The following is an 18,033-nucleotide window of genomic DNA, read 5'->3' on the forward strand; positions in this document are numbered from 1 at the left end:
TCACTTCATTTCTGCATGAATAACCCATTTAATCAATTACTCTTTCAATAAAGAGCTCAACTTGAAAGCAAACTGATAGCAATTTTAGAGAAGCAATTCACAATCTGTAATTCAGCGCTAACAAGCAAAACATCGACGACCCCACGTTCAGCAACCCTGAAGAGCATTTCACTCATTAGAGACCACTGGATCATTTCATTTCTAAATGCAGACACTGAAATGGCAGCTTGGAAAAGTGTACAGATGGCCTGCAGGTTGCTGCATCATTGCTGGCCATTTTGTATTGAGTTTAATGACGACCTGGCACAGTATTAGCATCTCTCTGGCATGTTCGACTGCCATCATCACTATCCAGGGTGAAGCCCATGGCCAGATGCATCGGATTAATTCTGAGCCGTGTTTCACTGTCACATTCGCAGCCAAACAGGCAGCCGTCAGCGCAGGCCCTGCCCATTAAACAGCTATCACATTATGCAGAAACACATCACAATGGGCTGCAAAACAGTTCATGAATTATTGCATCGTAGCTTTGGAAAGTATCTCGAGCGAATTCATTTGGTTCCACTGAGAGGAGTCATTTTTCTTTATCTAATGCCGCACAAATGTGCAGTCTGAACTTGTTCAATGTCACAGTATGGGTTCTGTAATCAAAAGCACATTTTATAACATCTGAATTGCTCACACCTGCTATTAAAATCCTCAGAAACCTTCAAATGACTCAAATCAGTCATGAAATCAGAGTCCCATCAGATCAGAGCTCCTCGTCTGTTAATATGGTTATTAAACAGGCCCTTAATTATCTTCACCTTGAGACTCTCCTGCATCCTCAGACGACAAACATGTGATCACAAGCCAGCGCAAGAGAGTTTCACATTATAGGGCTTCAACAAATAAAGTGTGTACTTGAGAAAAATCGATGAAACTACTCACATTTTTGTGATACGCATCCGCTAGACCCGTTACTTTACAATAACACACTTCTATAGACAAAACATAGCTGGAATACATCGGAGAAAACATACAGATTACAATTAAAATATCCACCTTATTTTACATTGTTTTCTGTGAATGGGCAAGACTTTCCATTACATTACATTTCCAATCCATTACAATTTCCATTACATTTATCTACAGGAAAAATAAGGTGGACAGTCTGCATCAAATTAACATTAAATTAAGGATTAAAATGCTACACTTAACCCAAGTTAATTTTATTGTCTTGAGGACAGTAAATGTAAATGGACTATTGTTATATAAATGTAAAATAATTCAGTGTGTGGTTCCATCATGTGCCTTGTGTCATCTTCCACATGCAGGAGACAAATGATACAGACTCCATCATCCGGGTGTGAAGACCTTGTTCGGATGCAGTCAGTGATCCATTAGACAGCTCCTCTGTGTTTCTCAGTGCATGTGGATGAACGGTCACAAGAGTGCATGAATCAAACATTAGTATATCAATTCACAAAAAGCAGAGCCTGCTGAAACTGAGATCTGATTTCCCAAGAGACAGCAGAGCGTGTCAGACGCAGGCTCCAGATCGGCTCAGCATCAGTGATCCACTGTAAAGCTCGTCAGTGAAAGCCCAGCGTGTAAAGTGCACCGAGTGAACAATGGCAAGTCTTCCATCATATTCAGAAAAGTGCTCATGCCTCTGTGATGGCTTTAAGAAAATCAGAGCCCGCTTTCACATGTGAAACACCAGCGCGCCTCACCAGGATCCTTCCCTTCACAGGAGGAACGAGGGGAAATTTAACAAGGGCTTTGTTCATAATTCAGCTCTCAGCTGTTCCTCAGTCCTTCTCAAACAATCCTGACTTTTCTTACTATAGGTTTTCTTTGCTTCTAGAAACTATTTCTGTCCGTGGGCTTGTAGAACAACACATTATAGTCGAGAAGCACTGCAGCTGCTTTATTTGAGAAATAAACTGTGTCTCTAATATGATTCACACCTATTGTTTAAAGATGCAGCTGGCCACAAGCCGTATAGCCTCACTCCTAATGAAACACGTCTGCCTTTGGGAACAGGCTGGATTATATACCCTGAAGAGAAACCTCCATTATAATCTAACGTCACAGAGCTCGTTGTGAGGATTTCTGAATATCATGCCTAACTAAAGAAGATGTTCTCAGTGTAAATAATGCAATATTTCAAAATGCTGCTGCATAGTTTCAAACTAATTTCTGTACTATTCGCATAGTAATCAGTGTCCCTTCAGCACAGAAGCAGTCATCAGGAGCACAGCTATATTGAAGCAATAGACAACAATACACTGTATGGGTCACAATTATCCTTATATATATATATATATATATGTGTGGTGCAGGTTCACATTTGTGTAGTTGTCCAGTCCATCTTTTCCATCTGTCCTGGCCAGTCTCTCATCATGACTATCTGTGTCTTTGTTTCCAGTATATTAACACTCTATAAATTTTCAGCACTTTGGCTCGTTCTCTTTGTCTTTCAGTCCTTCCGTCCCCTTTAATCCCCAGAATCCTCACGACCCCCGAACACACAAAGACACAGGCGCGTGTTTGAGAATGAACACGTCTCTGTAGATCTCACGGGTCTGGATGAGGAAGATAAAGCTGAGAACACAAGACCTCACGCTTCTCTCCTCACACACAGCATCAGATCACCAGCAGAAAGCAGAGCTCTACACACTTTACATCCAGCGCTTCAGATATTGTCAAAGTTAAATGAAGAAAACAGAGACCTGTGGCATCCCTCTATGCTGTATGTCACAGTGTGATTGTCTTGATTACAGGAGCGGTGTGTAATGTGTTGGTTCAGAGAGTGTGTACTGTGTCTGCACCTGTTGTGCTCTTGTGAGTTGTTTGTGAGAATCTAGCGCTTTTGGCCTCAGGATAACCCACCCACACATGAGCGCTGGGATCAGAAGAACGGAGGAAAGTGGAATAGAGCAGTTCAACTTCACATCAATACTTGTGCTCCGTTACATAAACACAATCATCTCTCTCTCACACAGACTGCAAGCTACTCTCACTGCAGCAGCTGTGCTTTTGCATCCTTACCTGCAATCTAATGCTTTTCTCTCTCTCTCTTTCTCTTTTTTTCAGACCAGGGTTATTAGAGTTACCTAAAAACTAAAGTGACTAAAACCATCAAAAAAATTATAATTAAAAATATATTTCATCTAGTTGCCAAGGCAACATTTCTTTCTCATTTAACTTAACTTTACTAAAATGACAAAAAAAATAAATAAAATAAAAACTGTATAGTCACAAATATGTATGCAAAACAAACAAAAAACAAAAATGACTTTTAAAAATAAAAGCTGATTCAAAATATTAGTATAATAATAATAGAATATAAATAATACTGAAATAACTCTGTAACTAGATCTTTATGATGAAAAGTGTTCACCTGTGATTATTACCTTGAAGAGACATTTTTAACCTGATCTAAACTGATCTAAGTCCTGGTGCATAAGTACATTTATCCAATAATGACAAAGAAACACAGTGAACTAAACATCTTGAAGACTGAAATAGTTTAAAATGACTGCATTAATCGTTGTTTTAGTAAGTTATGATGTTGATAGACTGAGATGTGAAGCAGATAAAGCGTGTGGAGCTGGACTCCTGGACTCACCCTGGTACTCCTGTCCTGGGACGTATGCTCCGGGGCTGCCCTGGATCTGGAAGGTGAGCAGCACCTCTCCTCCTCCCTCGGCCCCGGGGCCCTCCAGCTCTCCGTGGTGGGTGCACAGGAAGAAGAAGGGATTGAAGCGCGGGTAGAAGCCGGACGGAGAGCCTCCCAAATCCACGGCACCCGCTGACAGCAGCAGCAGAGCGCAGGAGAGAGCGGCCCGAACCCTGAACATCTCTGCTCCAGGAGCTCGATGATAGAGAGAGAGAGTGTGTGTGTGCACGGGGCCAGGTGTGTGTGAGTCTCACAGGTGTGTGTGTGTGTGTGTCTGTCCTCCCTTCACACGGGGAGTTCAGAGCCTGGTGTTCAGCCCCGCTCCAACACTTAAATAGTGCTCAGCCCTGCCTCCCTCCGCCTCTCTCTCCTCCCACCTCCCTCCCTCCCTCCCTCTCCCTCTCTCTCTCTCTCTCTCCTCCCACCTCCCTCCCTCTCTCTCTCTCTCTCTCCTCCCACCTCCCTCCCTCTCCCTTTCTCTCTCTCTCTCTCCCACCTCCCTCCCTCACTCTCTCTCCCCCTCTCTCCTTCTCTCTCTCTCTCAATCTAAAATCACCCTGTTTGCCTCTCATCTGCTTCCTCCCTTCCTGGTTTCTGTCAATCATTCTAATATGCCTGTGTGTTAGTGATTTGTATTTCTTTAGCACTGTTTTGTCCAAGACAGCCAGTCTTTGTGTTTTCCTTCTCCACTCCCTCCATCCCCCAAAGCATATTCCCTGCTTCTCCACCCAAATATCACACCTCCTCCTCGTCTCCTCCTGTCTCTCCATCTCCCGTCTCTGTTAGGACCCTCTCTCTGTGCTCCGTTCACTCATCTTCTTTCATTTTGTTTGTCTTCTCTCCGCTCTTTTTCTATGTTTAGGTCTTGTTCTCATTCACATGAATGTTTCCATTAATGTCAGACCTTCTCATCTTGTCTGTTTCTGTCAAACAGAGGCAGTTTGTGCCAACACACACACACACACACACACACACACACACACAGACACACTTCACACTTTCTCCATCTGTCTGCTCTTATGTACAACTCCTTGAAACGATCCAGCCATCTGAGACTTTGAAGAAGAAAACATGTTTGAATAAGGTTCAGAGAATTTTAACAATAACTTGAAGCATTCCTGATTAATTCACGCACTTGTCCTGCAAAGTTCAGAGTACAATCCTGTGCAACTAACATGACCAGAAGATTTCAATGAGAAGCTCCAGACCGAACACTCGCAGACAACTGCTGAAGTTCACTCGATGAATAACGCTGTTTAGGAGTTTCATCAGATTCAGAAAGTGGTTTATCAACCCTAGACGACTCTCCTCACACACACTGTGAATGTTATTATACACAGCTTCTCATTATAGTTATGCAGTTACAGTGTTGGCGAGTAACTAATTAAATATAATGGAAACAAAATAAATGTAACTGTAATCAGTTACAGTTACTGAGAAAAATGCACAAATGTTAACATAGATAAACAAAAACTACACCAAGAAGACCATCAATAGGCACTCATATGAACTCTTCTTGATTTAGACTCCAAAAAGATACAATTCCCGCACTATAAGAACAATCACTTGATAATGTTCTGTGTTTTGTCTGTCATCAGTTGATCTGGAGATCATGGCCCGTGTTAGGAGACAGCGCTGAAGCGATCATCAGCGTTACTGAGCTTCAGGACGAGACGCAGATGTGTTTGCAGAAGCGCTGAGACTGTGTCTAAGAGCCAGACTGGAAAACTCTCGGTGAACATCATGAATTTGGCTTTCTGTGCTTAAATGAAGGGCTCAATCCTAAGACTCTGAACAAAACCCCCATGTAATGAATAGAGGAGGAGATGAGAGGCCGGAAGAGCTGTCACTTTGACGGCTCAGTGACTGCTGTTATATACGCTTCGGATGGTGATTGACAGGACTGAATGATTAGGCTCCTCCCCTCATTTATTGGTTTACCATAAAATTTGCATTGGGCTTGAGCAGCCACATTCATTTACGAGTCACAGGTTTTCCTGATCCGGTCCATCTCAAATGCACCTCACAGTCTTCCAGTCTTCCAGAAGTAAACCGTTCTGATGCCAAGCTTTGCAAATCACTGTTTAAAACTGTCTGCAGGTGAAACTGTGAAAGATTCTGCCTGAAGCTGCACATTCAGTGTCCCTCCACCTCATTATGAGCTCTCCAGCACTGACACATAACTCTAGATGAGATGAGATGAAACAGAAGACATTTCATCTGCGTGCGTGTTGTCTGACCCTCAGGTGTACTAATCCTATCAGTGTCCTGCAGCACAGAAGCAGTCATCAGTGTCACAGGTGTCTCTGTAGAAATAGTCACAATTATACATTTCTCTTTTATGCCAAAAATCATTCGGATATTAAGTAAAGATCATGTTCCATGAATATATTTAGTAAATGTTCTACTGTAAATATATCAAAACTTAATGTTTGATTAGTAATATGCATTGCTAAGAACTTCATCTGAACAACTTTAAAGATGATTTTCTCAATATTTAGATGTTTTTGCTCCCTCAGATTCCAGATTTTCAAATAGTTGTATCTCAGACAAATATTGTCCTCCGAACAAACTTTACATCGATGGAGAGATGATTTATTCAGCTTTTAGATGTATAAATCTCAGTTTTAAATCTTAAATTAAAATTTTTAATCTTAATTAAAAAAAAATATATATATAAAAAAATATCTGATTTTGTGCTCCAAGGTCACAAATAAGTCCCCTTAATGACTGCTGTGACAAATGAGCTTCAAGAGTTTGAAATTTCTGACTTTTCATTCACTTATCCTTCCATTTTTAAAAGCCGAGACGTGATTCTGGTCTAATTGTTATGAAGTTAGTGCACTCACGCTTCCAGCCGGAGACAGAGCAATCGCTCTCCATTACGGAAACTGGGTCAGGAGATCTGGTCTTGGGAACGGAGGGGGTGGACGAGGCTTTGGGGCAGTAATTATTTTTATCTTCATTAAGTTCAATCTCAAGGTTGTAACAGAGTCTTTGACATCTGTGCTTTCCATTGGATCCCTCAGCCCTTGTTCCACTGCCTCTGCTGCCAGACGTCGTCTCGCTCAGCAAGCCACAGAGAGACAGGAAGGAGTTTGGAGGGACACGGAGAGATATGATTATCAAGGACACACACGCCACACATCAGACATGCCCTTGAACTGCATGGCCGGAGAACATGTGTGTGAGCGCCTCACGCTTCATCAGCGCTAATGAACTCTTAACTGGTATTACTGGGATTATTTGTTCTTATACAAAAATAAAAGTAACCAACAATACAAAGTATCGATCTCAGCTGTTCTTTATCTACTTTGGGCTCAACCGATACGCCGTAACCAAGCAACTCAAAATTGTGGCAAAACATGTATCAATAAATATGTTTCAGATGGTTGCTGAGGGCAACAGTAAACATTTAGCCTTGATCTCATGTGTCTGAGAAGAGGTTAAATGGTTATTTGAAGACGATACTACAGTAACTCACATGTCATCCAAAACAGAGAGATCTCTTTAACATGACCTTACACTTATAGCAGAACATAAACCAAGGACTTTTTTATTTTTATATAATTTATACTCCAGGTTCAGGACAAATTAAGCTCAGTCAACAGCATTTGGCAGAAATGTTATCACTATATATACTGTAAGAAATAGAAAGCAGAAATGTTCAGTTTATTTTGTAAAAGGACTTTGTTCTATAAAAATGCATGTATGTGACCATGGACCACAAAAGTGTAAATTTTTCAAAACTGAGATGTATACATGATCTGAAGCTGAATAAATGATCTCTCCAGTGATGTGTGGTTTGTGAGGAGGACAATATTTGGCCGAGATACAACTATTTGAAAAACTGCAATCTGAAGGTGAAAAACATCTAAATATTGAGAAAATCATCTTTAAAGTTGTTCAAATGAAGTTCTTAACAATGCATATTACTAATCAAACATTAAGTTTTGATAAATTTACGGTAGAACATCAACTAAATATCTTCATGGAACATTATATTTTCTTAATATCCTAATGATTTTTGTCATAAAAGAGAAATGTATAATTGTGACCCAGACAGTGTATTGTTGTGTATTTCTACAGATATCCCTGTGATACTGATAACTGCTTCTGTGCTGCAGGGACACATTTGAGGTGTAAGTCTACATTTTTACAGTTTTAGATTTAAAGTATTTTTATCATGCCCTGTCAAATTAGACATAATACTTTTTTTCACACTAATATCATGTTAACTCACATATTGTTCATTTCTTGTGCATATGATGTTAATGTTTTCTTAACTGACTTCCATTTCTACTGGGATATGGCTTTTTTATTTTTATTTAAAGGAAAAGGGGGAGAAAACTTGTTTTTGTGTTGTGTTATTCTGCTGTGCTGTCATGTGAACTTGTAAGGGAATAAACACTGTTGTTGTTATTACACTAACAAACTGTGACCTGCACCAGACACTTTGTGCCTCACTGGTCTGCCCACTACCTCAATCTGCCTCTTCAGTCAGTTTAAATAAAGAAAGGCTCTCTGAACTTTAATCAGACTGAATAGGCTCTTTTACACTAAAAACCATTTTATCTGCACGGTTTGTTCACTTCACTGGTTTGCATTCTATCTGTCATGTGACTTGTGAAGCTTTATTAAACTTCTTTTTCTACATGACCTTATTTGAATAGTTATATTTTATATTTAATCTGTATCTTTCTGTATTTTTAGGCTTTACTGTTAATGTTATCTGTATGCACCAAGGGTCTGAGAGTAATGCAATTTCAATTCTTTGTATGTTTGTGCTGTAAATGTGGAAGAATTAACAACAAAACAGACTGACTTGACTTGATTATAGATAGTGGCACCAAAGTATGACAGCATAAAAAATAAAATAAAAATAAAATAAAAACCCTTAATAATTTCCTTGAACCACACAAAATACATGGATCCTCAAACCATTCAGTAAATAATTCATAAATGATTGATAAATATACACAAGTATTTGTAAATATATATGAAAGGTTCTTCAGTGTGTATTTTTCAGTATGTGTTTATCTCTTGCATACATTATGTATTATAATATACAATTCTTAAGGGACAAATAACCTAAATACCTGTTACTTTAGGCCCAGCTTGAGTTTGAGTCTTTGTTTGGACTCATCTGTTGAGTTTTGTTATTTTATCTACTATATCATAATCTAAAATCTAGTGTGATTTATTGCTGTTTTACCACATGCTTCTGCTAGGTTCTGCTCTTTCTGTTATTTTTATCATGAATCCTCTGAGCTTTTTGATTCCATCTTTTCCTTTGTGTTTCAGACTGACCCATCACTCTCCAAAGCCTCCTCAAGTCATCTTCAGCGAGTCTCATATAGAGCAGCAGAACTTCATCGGTTCACCTGAGAGACACGCTGGAATCATTTCACAGAGCCAAACATCCCTTCTGTCTTCTCTTCTTCATACTAGATCCAGAACTCTATACAGACTTACTTGAAGGGCACCTATTACACAAAATTCACTTTTACATGTTGTTTGAACATAAATGTGTGTTGGCTGTGTGTGAACACAACCACCTTATAATGATAAAAATCCTTGTTTTTTTAATCCCCATAAATTATAAGCAGTATCTCAGAGCAAACCAATCACAGAATCCATAAAATGTGACAAGCCCATAGAATGTTTTACAAGCCCTGCCCACGACGTTGATGGACACTGCTGTATTATCAGAGACCCTGCCCTAAGTAAGAAATGTCTTCTTATTAAAGCTATAGATATTATTCAGTCCGGAGGAGTGAGTGATTTTCTGCTTTTATTGTTTGGCTCATATGAATAGCATATACAGCAGTACAGCTACTGTATGCAAGCAGCAACCTCCCGCTCTCTCTCGTGAAACCAACAAGGAAGTGACTAAAACTGTAATTCATCGACTGGCCGCTTGAGGCTAGCTGCAAAAGGGAGTCAATCCCATAGACTACCCATGTTATAATGCCCAACTTTACAGCAGTTTGAAGTTGACGCGAGTGCATATGGTACGGGTGCAGTGCTTCTCCGATATAATGCAGATGGAGTTGACCATCAGATTTGTTACTTTTCCAAGAAATGAAATAAGCACCAAATCGACTTCTCAACTATTGAAAAGGAGGCGTTAGTCTTGTTATTGGCACTCCAGAAATTTGAAGTTTACGTTGGATCTACGGCATGTCCAGTAATCGTTTATACTGACCGTAATCCCCTAACCTTTTTTTGCCAAATGTATAACCAGAACCAGAGGTTAATGAGGTGGGCTTTGATTGTCCAAAATTACAACATCGAAATTCGTTATAAGAGAGCATCTGAGAACGTAGTAGCCAATGTGCTTTCCAAGGTTTAATGAGTAGATCAATTTTTAATATTGTAAATGGTTAGTATTTTTTTTCCCTCTCTCTTCCCCCTCCTTGTGGAAATTGTGACAAACATAATGTTGTATGTTTGTTTTTTTTAGGGTGGGGATGTTACGTGCTCCGAGGATATGGTGTTTTGTTGTTGTTTTGTAGTTGGTTTTGTTTTGTTTATTTCTTTAATTTAGCCCCTCTCAGGTTCCTACTCCCTGGGCACGGTATTTGTATCTCTCTTTTGTGCACGTTGGTGCTATAAATAAATATATGTATAGATATATAGATTTAATTTAATATATGTATTTTCATGATTTAAACCCTATTTTTTTGTCCTTGTGTCCTTTTGCACCAGCACCTTAAACACGTTAACAGGGTTAACTAATCCAGGAATTATCTATATTGTTTTATGTTGTGTTCCCTCATGCCCTTAGCCATTTTGGGGACGTAACAACTTGACTTGCTTCAGTGGAATGCTGGATTTTGATTCATGTCTTTTGAATCTGTTCTCCAGAAAGATTTGTTTGGATTCACAACCTAACAAAAATAGACAAAAAAAAAAAAAAATTCACAAAAATAGATTGTCATTTGTGGTTAAAACATTGATTGGTGCTTAAATATACACTTACATAAGCAAATTATGTATAATCATCATTACTACTGTTATCCTGGCAATATCTTTCTGTACGTAAACCGTTCAATGGCAGAGGAGTCATGTTGTCATGCACTCTTCGATTCCTAGTCAATTCTGTGTAACTTGTCCTGCCTTTATGACTGATTATATGTATTAAGTATAAATGATTCACTGAAAGATTCCAGTCCTTTGCTGAACTAATGGGCTTTATATCATTCATGAACAAAATGACAGAATCAGGCATCTTGTTCTTCAGTGTGGATCTGTTGACTAAGAATGAAAGTGACCCATCACAAAGAGGATTGAACGGATGAATTATAAATGTGTAAATGTGACTGATGACGCTGACAATATATTACAATAGCTTAAAGAAGTTTACAACATTTTAGTTTATGGCATATTCTTCTTATATAGTATAAGCCACCTACCCATAAAAATATGTTATAAATAGGCTTCACATAAAGTGCTACCAAACTTCTGATCACCTCATAGTAACGCAAGTGAACTTTGTCAGTTAGGCTGGTAACCTATCTGGCAATGAATAAATGAATGAATGAATGAATTTAATTACCATTGTGTACGAAATGTGCTATAAAAATAAACTTGCCTTGCCTTGCCTTTATTAATCTGTCATGAAGTGGAAAGAAACTTAAACAGTATCTGAATCTATTCTGCCTTGAGAAATCTTCATGGTTACCAAACAGATGATATTATGGACTGTAGAGTATCTCTGGAACACAGACTCGGGCTCTTCTGCCATCTAGTGTCCAGCTGCCTCTCTGTTTCGTCTGCAGACTTTAAGGATCATCAACTATTTGTGTTTGGATCATCAAGGCTAAAACATTGGAACAAATTGTGATCTTAAAAAAAGATCATCCACTTTGCAACATTCCATGACATAATTATAATTTCATTATACATTTACTTATTTTAGTCTGCAAAGTCCCCCAGTAAGAGCTGCTCCACAAAAAAAAAGAAAGAAAAAAAAAAAAGCAGAAAAAGAAAAAAAAAAGAAAATCTTATTGATCTGCTGCTCACATCAGTACCAGGAAAGATCCAGTCATAGCTTTCAACTTAAAAACTAATACAGAATTGCACAAAAACCTACTTTTTCATTTACAAGAAAATATCTTCCTTTTTTTTTTTAAATAAGTAACACCAGTTCCTTTGTTTGATGAGAAAAAGTAATGCAAAAGTAATGTTACTTTCCAAAAAAAAGTAACTAATGCAAGTAAACTCATTCAGCTCCTGTTTTACACATCATTTGACATCTGCAGTGAAACGGTGGTTGGGGCTTCTGATGGGTCATTCTGACTCATCTGTCACCATCACATCTGTCAAACAATAAATGCAAAGGTCAGCCGGTCAGATGCTGCTGCCCCCTTCAGGAGAGCAGAAATCAATACAGGATTAGACCTGCAATCCACACAGAAGGACAGCAGCGATATTTCAGTGATGATAAAGAAGGTTCTGTTTCAGTTCAATGTCTCTTAGAAAGTAGATTGCAAATTGTATCAAGCAGCTTTACAGTATTAAATAGTTTGTCAATAATGCAGAAGGACAATAGTAAACGCTTAGTTTTCAGTTAAAGTCAGTTCATCATTGAATTCAGTGATGTCATCATCCAGCTCAGTTCAGTTTAATTAGTGTCTGTGTAATCAAGTCAGTGATATCGCTGTAAAAGAAGTGACCCCAACTAAGCAAGTCAGAGGAACCAAAACTCCATCGGTGACAGAATTGAGAAGAAACCTTGGGAGAAACCAGGCTCAGTTGGGGTAAGTTCTCTGACCACACAAACAAACTGAGACACACAAACAATAGGTTACTGTCGTAACCCCAGTTATCATCGAGTGGAGAGATCCACCTATGGGAAGGGCATCCGTACCTGACCTCCAATTGCACCAAGTCTGGCTAGACAGACAGAAGCGCGCAGCCAATGCCAGGTAAGGCCCCGCCCCCTTACCGAGGGGTATAATAATGGCTGCAATGCTGCTATTCTCCAGTAAGTATATTCGCTTCTCGTGTGGCAAGTGGGGCAAAGCTGGTGGATCTCTCCACTCGATGTTTCAGAGAACGGGGTTACGACAGTATCCTATTTTTCTCTGTCATCTTCTCGTGTTCGAGATCCACCTATGGGAGAGACATGGACAGCTCCCCGATTGCCCAATACACTCACAGTGAGGTTCTGAAAGCCAGAGAAGGACGGTCGCCCCAGAGAGGCGAACCTGCAATACTGATGCACAATCATGACTGCTGTGCATATGCAGCACATGAAAAATGTTAGCATCACACACATGATAACCAATGTGCATATAAATACACCCAGAAAAGGAATGTAAAAACATGCTTAGTGACAGGGATATGCATGGCCAGCTGGCCCATTTGCTCCTCCTTCATCACTTCCAACGGGGTTGCAGGGAAGGGCTAAGAAGACCCCACCCCTAAAACTGAATGTGCTACCGAGATACTGGTGACATCCAGCCGGTAATAACGCACAAAGGTATGAGGAGAAGGCCAACTGGCAGTGGAGCAGATGTCCTTTAGAGACACTCCCCTAAACAAAGCCCAAGAGGTGGCAATGCCACTCCTGGAATGAGCTCTGATGTCCCCTGGTGGCTGCATTCCCTTTGATTCATAAGTCAAAGCTATAGCATTCACAAGCCAATGTGAGAGAAATAGCATGATAGAAATAGCATTCCCTCCATGAGGGGGTGCCCATAAAATAAAGAGCTGGTCGCTCTTCCGGAAAGCACTGGTCCTGTTCATATATGTCTGTAAAGCACGGACAGGACACAGAGCATTTAGCCTTTCATCCTCCGGTGAGGAAAAAGGTGGAGGGTGAAAAGCGGACAGCTCCAACACCTCCGAAGTGAACGCAGTGAAGCATTCGGAATGAAGGCCGGATTAGGCTTAAGGGAAACCATATCTCCACTAAGAGAGAATTTAGTGCACTAGGGATGAACCGGAAGTGCATGTAGCTCAATGACACGTTTGGCTGATGCCAAGACCTAGAGCAAAGCTGTCTTGAAGGACAGCAGCTTTAGGGAAATGCTTCCAAGAGGTTCAAAAGGATATTGAGACAGAGCCTCAAACACCATGGAGAGGTCCCACTCAGGAACCGTTATCCTGATGACTGGCAAGCGGCGACGGGCACCCTTCATAAATCTGCGGATTAGAGTATGCTGCCCGATTGTTGAGCCCTCAAAGCCCACGACAGGCCGAAATCGCAGCTAAGTAGACCTTAATTGTGGTAAAGACCTGCCTTTTTCCAAGAGGTCTTGGAGGAAACACAAAATATCAGGAACTGAGCACTGATAAGATGTGCGACCACGCCCATCACACCACACTTCGAACACTTGCCACTTAATGCAATTCAAGAATTGCGTAGAAACAGCCCTGGCATTCTGTATAGTAGCAATCACATGCGGCGAAAACCCCAGTGCGCTTAGGTACAGTACGTCCTCTCACAGGCCAAGCCCAAAGAGCCACCCTGTCCGGGTGATAAATCTCCCTGTTCGCTTGGGACAATGGGTTCATGCAGGGGAGGGAGGCGCCACGGCTTGGCATATAACAGAGGGATTGTCTCTGCCAGCCATGGTGCTTCGGGCCACCTGGGTGCTATCAGAATGAGAGACAGGCCCTGTTCTCTCATCCTGGCCAGTGTAGGAATTATCAGGCACAGGGGAGGAAAGGCATACAGCAGCACTCTGGGCCACGGGTGGGCCGGTGCATCTACCCAGAGGGGCGCGTCCGCATCCTTTAGCGAGAAGAACATAGGACAATGGTAGTTTTCGCGCGAGGCGAATAGATCTACGGTTGACTGTCCGAATCTCATCCATAACATATCCACTATCTGCGGGTGAAGGCGCCAATCTTCGTAGATTGGGTTTCCCCTTGATAGAAGATCCGCACCTCCGTTTAGAAGGCCCGGAACATGAGTCGCGCGTAACGACAGGAAAACCCGTCTGCTCCACACTAAAAGTTTGTAAGCTAGAGCGTGAAGTTTCGACGAGCATGCCGCCCTGAAGGTTGAAATAAGCCACTGCCGTTGTATTGTCGCAGCGTATGAGCACATGATGTCCCTGCAGAAACTGATTCAGAGATTTCCATACAGCCATAAGCTCTAAATAATTTCTGTGCGCTGAATGTAGTCTGCTCGACCACAAACCATTCACCGTTCTGCCCTCCTGGGTGGCGCCTGTTAAGCCTGTTAAGGACGCATCTGTTGTCACAACTTTTCACATCATAACCCTCCCCAGAGGGGTTCCCTGTTCATAAAAGTCTGCACTCTTCCAGTGGCGTAAGGCTGCCGAGCAGGCGCGCGTCACTATTACAGAGCGGCAAAGATTGCGCGTCGGGCTGAAATGTAGTAACAAAACCCATTTCATGAACGCTCTCATTCTCAGGAGTCCCAGCGGTACAACCTGGATAGATGAAGCCATAAGACCCTGCAGCCTGAGGCAAGTGCAATATTGTACTTTCACCCCTCTCTGAACTGCAACAGACAGTTAATTAGAGAGAGAATGCGCCCTTGGAAAATTACATTCTGACTGGGTGTAAAATTGCTCTTGCTAACATTGATTCTGAACCCGAGAGTGGTGTGATGTGATGTGCGTGAGCACACGGCAGGTGTCCTGCAACACTTTGGGTGCTAAACCCGCCTCCGCACACACACAGAAACACCGAGGGCTTAGACTGAGCCCAAACGGCAGAACTGTGAATTCGTAACATGTGCCTTGGTAGGCGAAACGAAGAAACTTCCTGGGTGGCGGATAAATGCTTATATGGAAGAAAGCATCTTTCAGGTCCATCGATGTAAACCAGTTGTTCTGTTTTATGGCACGGGCGAGCGAGCCATGAGTCAGCATTCTGAAAAAGTATTTCCTCAATTGTTTGTTCAACACAAGAAGATCCAGAATTGGGTGGAGAGCGCCGTCCTTTTTTGGGACCAGGAAATAACGAGAGTAAAATCCCTGATTCATCAGACTGGGGGGCACCACCTGAATCGCTCCCTTGTTTAGGAGGGAGGATATTTCCTCTTTCAGAATGTGTGAGGTGTTCTCTTCCATGTGCGAAGAGAGAACGCTGTTGAAATGCAGGGGTTTCATTGCAAACTGCAGTCTGTATCCCTGCATTATAGTACGCATCACCCACTCGGAAGCCGAAACAGTTGCCAAGCCTATCCGTGACTCGCGAGTGTTCCCACCCGAGCCACAGCGGAGCTGTGTAAGCCCAGCTGGTTTATTGGTTGGGTGAGGGGAGGGGAACAGAGTGTTTGCGGTGTGGTGACACTGCAGCCGCGGCGGAAGTCGATTTTCCCCAGTGCTTAGCAGGCGGTGGGTTATTCTGCCGTGGAGGGGGTTTGTTGCGGGGCCTTTCCTTGCCCTGGTGAAAGTGTCGTCACATGGCAGGAGTGTTAAGCAAACGCGCAAGGGGTGCCTGGCGTGGGGCCGCCTTCCTAGGAAGGCATAACTTGAAGGCCTCATCCTCCTCCTTTTTGTCGTCACACCGTTGTTGCATCAATGCGGCGGCGGGGCCGGCAACCCACCTGCAATGCGCCGTTTCTCACTGTCAGGAAGGCCTGACAGGTTAAGCCAGAGCGCGCACTCTCCCACCACAGAGAGCACCATAGAGCACCCACAGGCTTGGACGGCCTGCTGAGCGTTACGGAGGACGAGATCGTTCACCGTGAGGATCTCCTTCCACAAGGGTAGAGAAGGAGTTCCCTTTTCAAGCTGTTGCCCTAATTCGTTCAAAATCTCCACCTGGTAAGCGGAGAGGAGACACTAGACGTTCAGGGCCCTGGCAGCCAAAGCCGAGGACTTGAATGCGGCCTGGTGAACTGAGGCAGAAAACGGTCCATCTTGTTGGGCCAGACCGGCTTAGGGGGAGCGAGCAGCCCGCCCTGAGCGGGGTTAAGGTGCCTGCCGATGGAAGGCTCGATAGCGCGGGGGGTGGGGGGATGGGGGGTCACCCATACCATGAGCTGCCATATCCTTTAATTCAAGGCCCGTAAGGCTGTGTTTGAAGTCGAGCAGGTCACTCTAATTGTGCCTCATGTGCTTACCGCACGCTGGAAGGACGGGGAAGAGTTGTTTCCTCGGACCGGGAGGAGGAACACTTTTCAACACTTTTCCGTCGTAAATATCCCTCTCCTGGTCAGTGGCGCTCTGTGGAGACGGCCACTCAATGTTGAGGCGAGCGGCCGCTCGCTCACACACTTCCAGGAGGATGGACTGAGGCAGGGCTGCATGGCCACTAGCCTGGGGAACGCCAGAGGACGGGATGGCCTCCTCGTCCTCTGAGACCCCGAGAAGGGCCACATCATCCTCATCGCCGGAACCGGCCGGTTCGTCGGCGAGCATGAGGTTGCCCGCGAAGATGTGTCCTCTTCGGGGAATGCGGGATTGGGATGGTCAGCCCAAACAAGTGAGGAGGAGCCCCGGGAGTCCCCCGGTAGTGCGTCGTCGTCACCGTGACCCCATCTGAGTGAAAAAAGCAGAGCTCGGCGCACTGAGTCGCTGCAACTTTAAGACGGCGTCATAAAAGCTTTTTGGGCAGCATAAGGCAATGACTGCAATTTTCAGGGTTCTCCAAGGCTTCTTGAGCGTGTTTAAGGCCCAAGCAAACCACGCAGAATGGGTGAAGGTCCTTAGCAGCGATGAGTGATCCACACGTGGCTGGGCAGGCCCATGATAGGATATTCCCCGGAGAAGTGGTAGGTTTGGAAAGCGACAGTCGTGGGAGCAGGTGAAAATGACGAGAGTGCGGGCGGTTCTGAATGCAGAACACATCAGAAGGCTGAGAAGACGACAGTCATGTCTGGCGGAGGCTGATCAATCGATATGTCCTCCTGAAGACACAAAGGTGAGCAGCGTAATCCAACCGAACTGTGTCAATGCAGAAATCGCGAGAAGCGAATGTCAACTGGAGAATAGCAGCACTGCAGCCATTATTATACTCCTAGGTAAGGGGGCGGGGCCTTACCTGGCATTGGCTGCGCGCTTCTGTCTGTCTAGCCAGATTTGGTGCAATTGGATGCTTCTGCAGAGGTCAGGTACAGATGCCCTTCCCATAGGTGGATAGGTGGATGATGAAAGAGAACACTCCACTTCTCATCTGCTATCAGACTGATGCATAAAAAACATTCTACTACCAATTTACACGCGAATGCAATAATAATTTATATAAAAAAAAAATAAAATAAAAAAAAAAACACCTTTCTCCTACTGTAGATATTACTGTAAGTGTGAAGCTCTGAACTGAGAAATGGAATAATTGAGTTCTGAACTTGACCTCAGCGAAGCGATTCTAACTCTAACATTTCGTGATGGATATTTGTGAAACAGTCATTAAGTACTGAACTCAAAGACTGA

At 42.8% G+C, this 18,033-nt stretch overlaps 1 protein-coding gene across 5 annotated transcripts in view; it reads right to left on the reverse strand.

Moving 5' to 3' along the window:
- Window positions 1-3,981, reverse strand: part of LOC127977511 (reelin) — a 105,217-nt gene extending 101,236 nt beyond the window's left edge. For all 5 annotated transcript variants that reach the window (XM_052582397.1, XM_052582398.1, XM_052582396.1 and 2 more), the window contains exon 1: window positions 3,617-3,981. In XM_052582397.1, coding sequence (XP_052438357.1) covers window positions 3,617-3,848 — 232 coding nt within the window. In that variant the 5' untranslated portion in view covers window positions 3,849-3,981. The remainder of the gene's footprint in view (window positions 1-3,616) is intronic.
- Between the last annotated feature and the right edge of the window lie 14,052 nt (window positions 3,982-18,033).

Source organism: Carassius gibelio, chromosome B18 (genome assembly GCF_023724105.1).
Source record: "Carassius gibelio isolate Cgi1373 ecotype wild population from Czech Republic chromosome B18, carGib1.2-hapl.c, whole genome shotgun sequence".
Lineage (NCBI taxonomy): Eukaryota > Metazoa > Chordata > Actinopteri > Cypriniformes > Cyprinidae > Carassius > Carassius gibelio.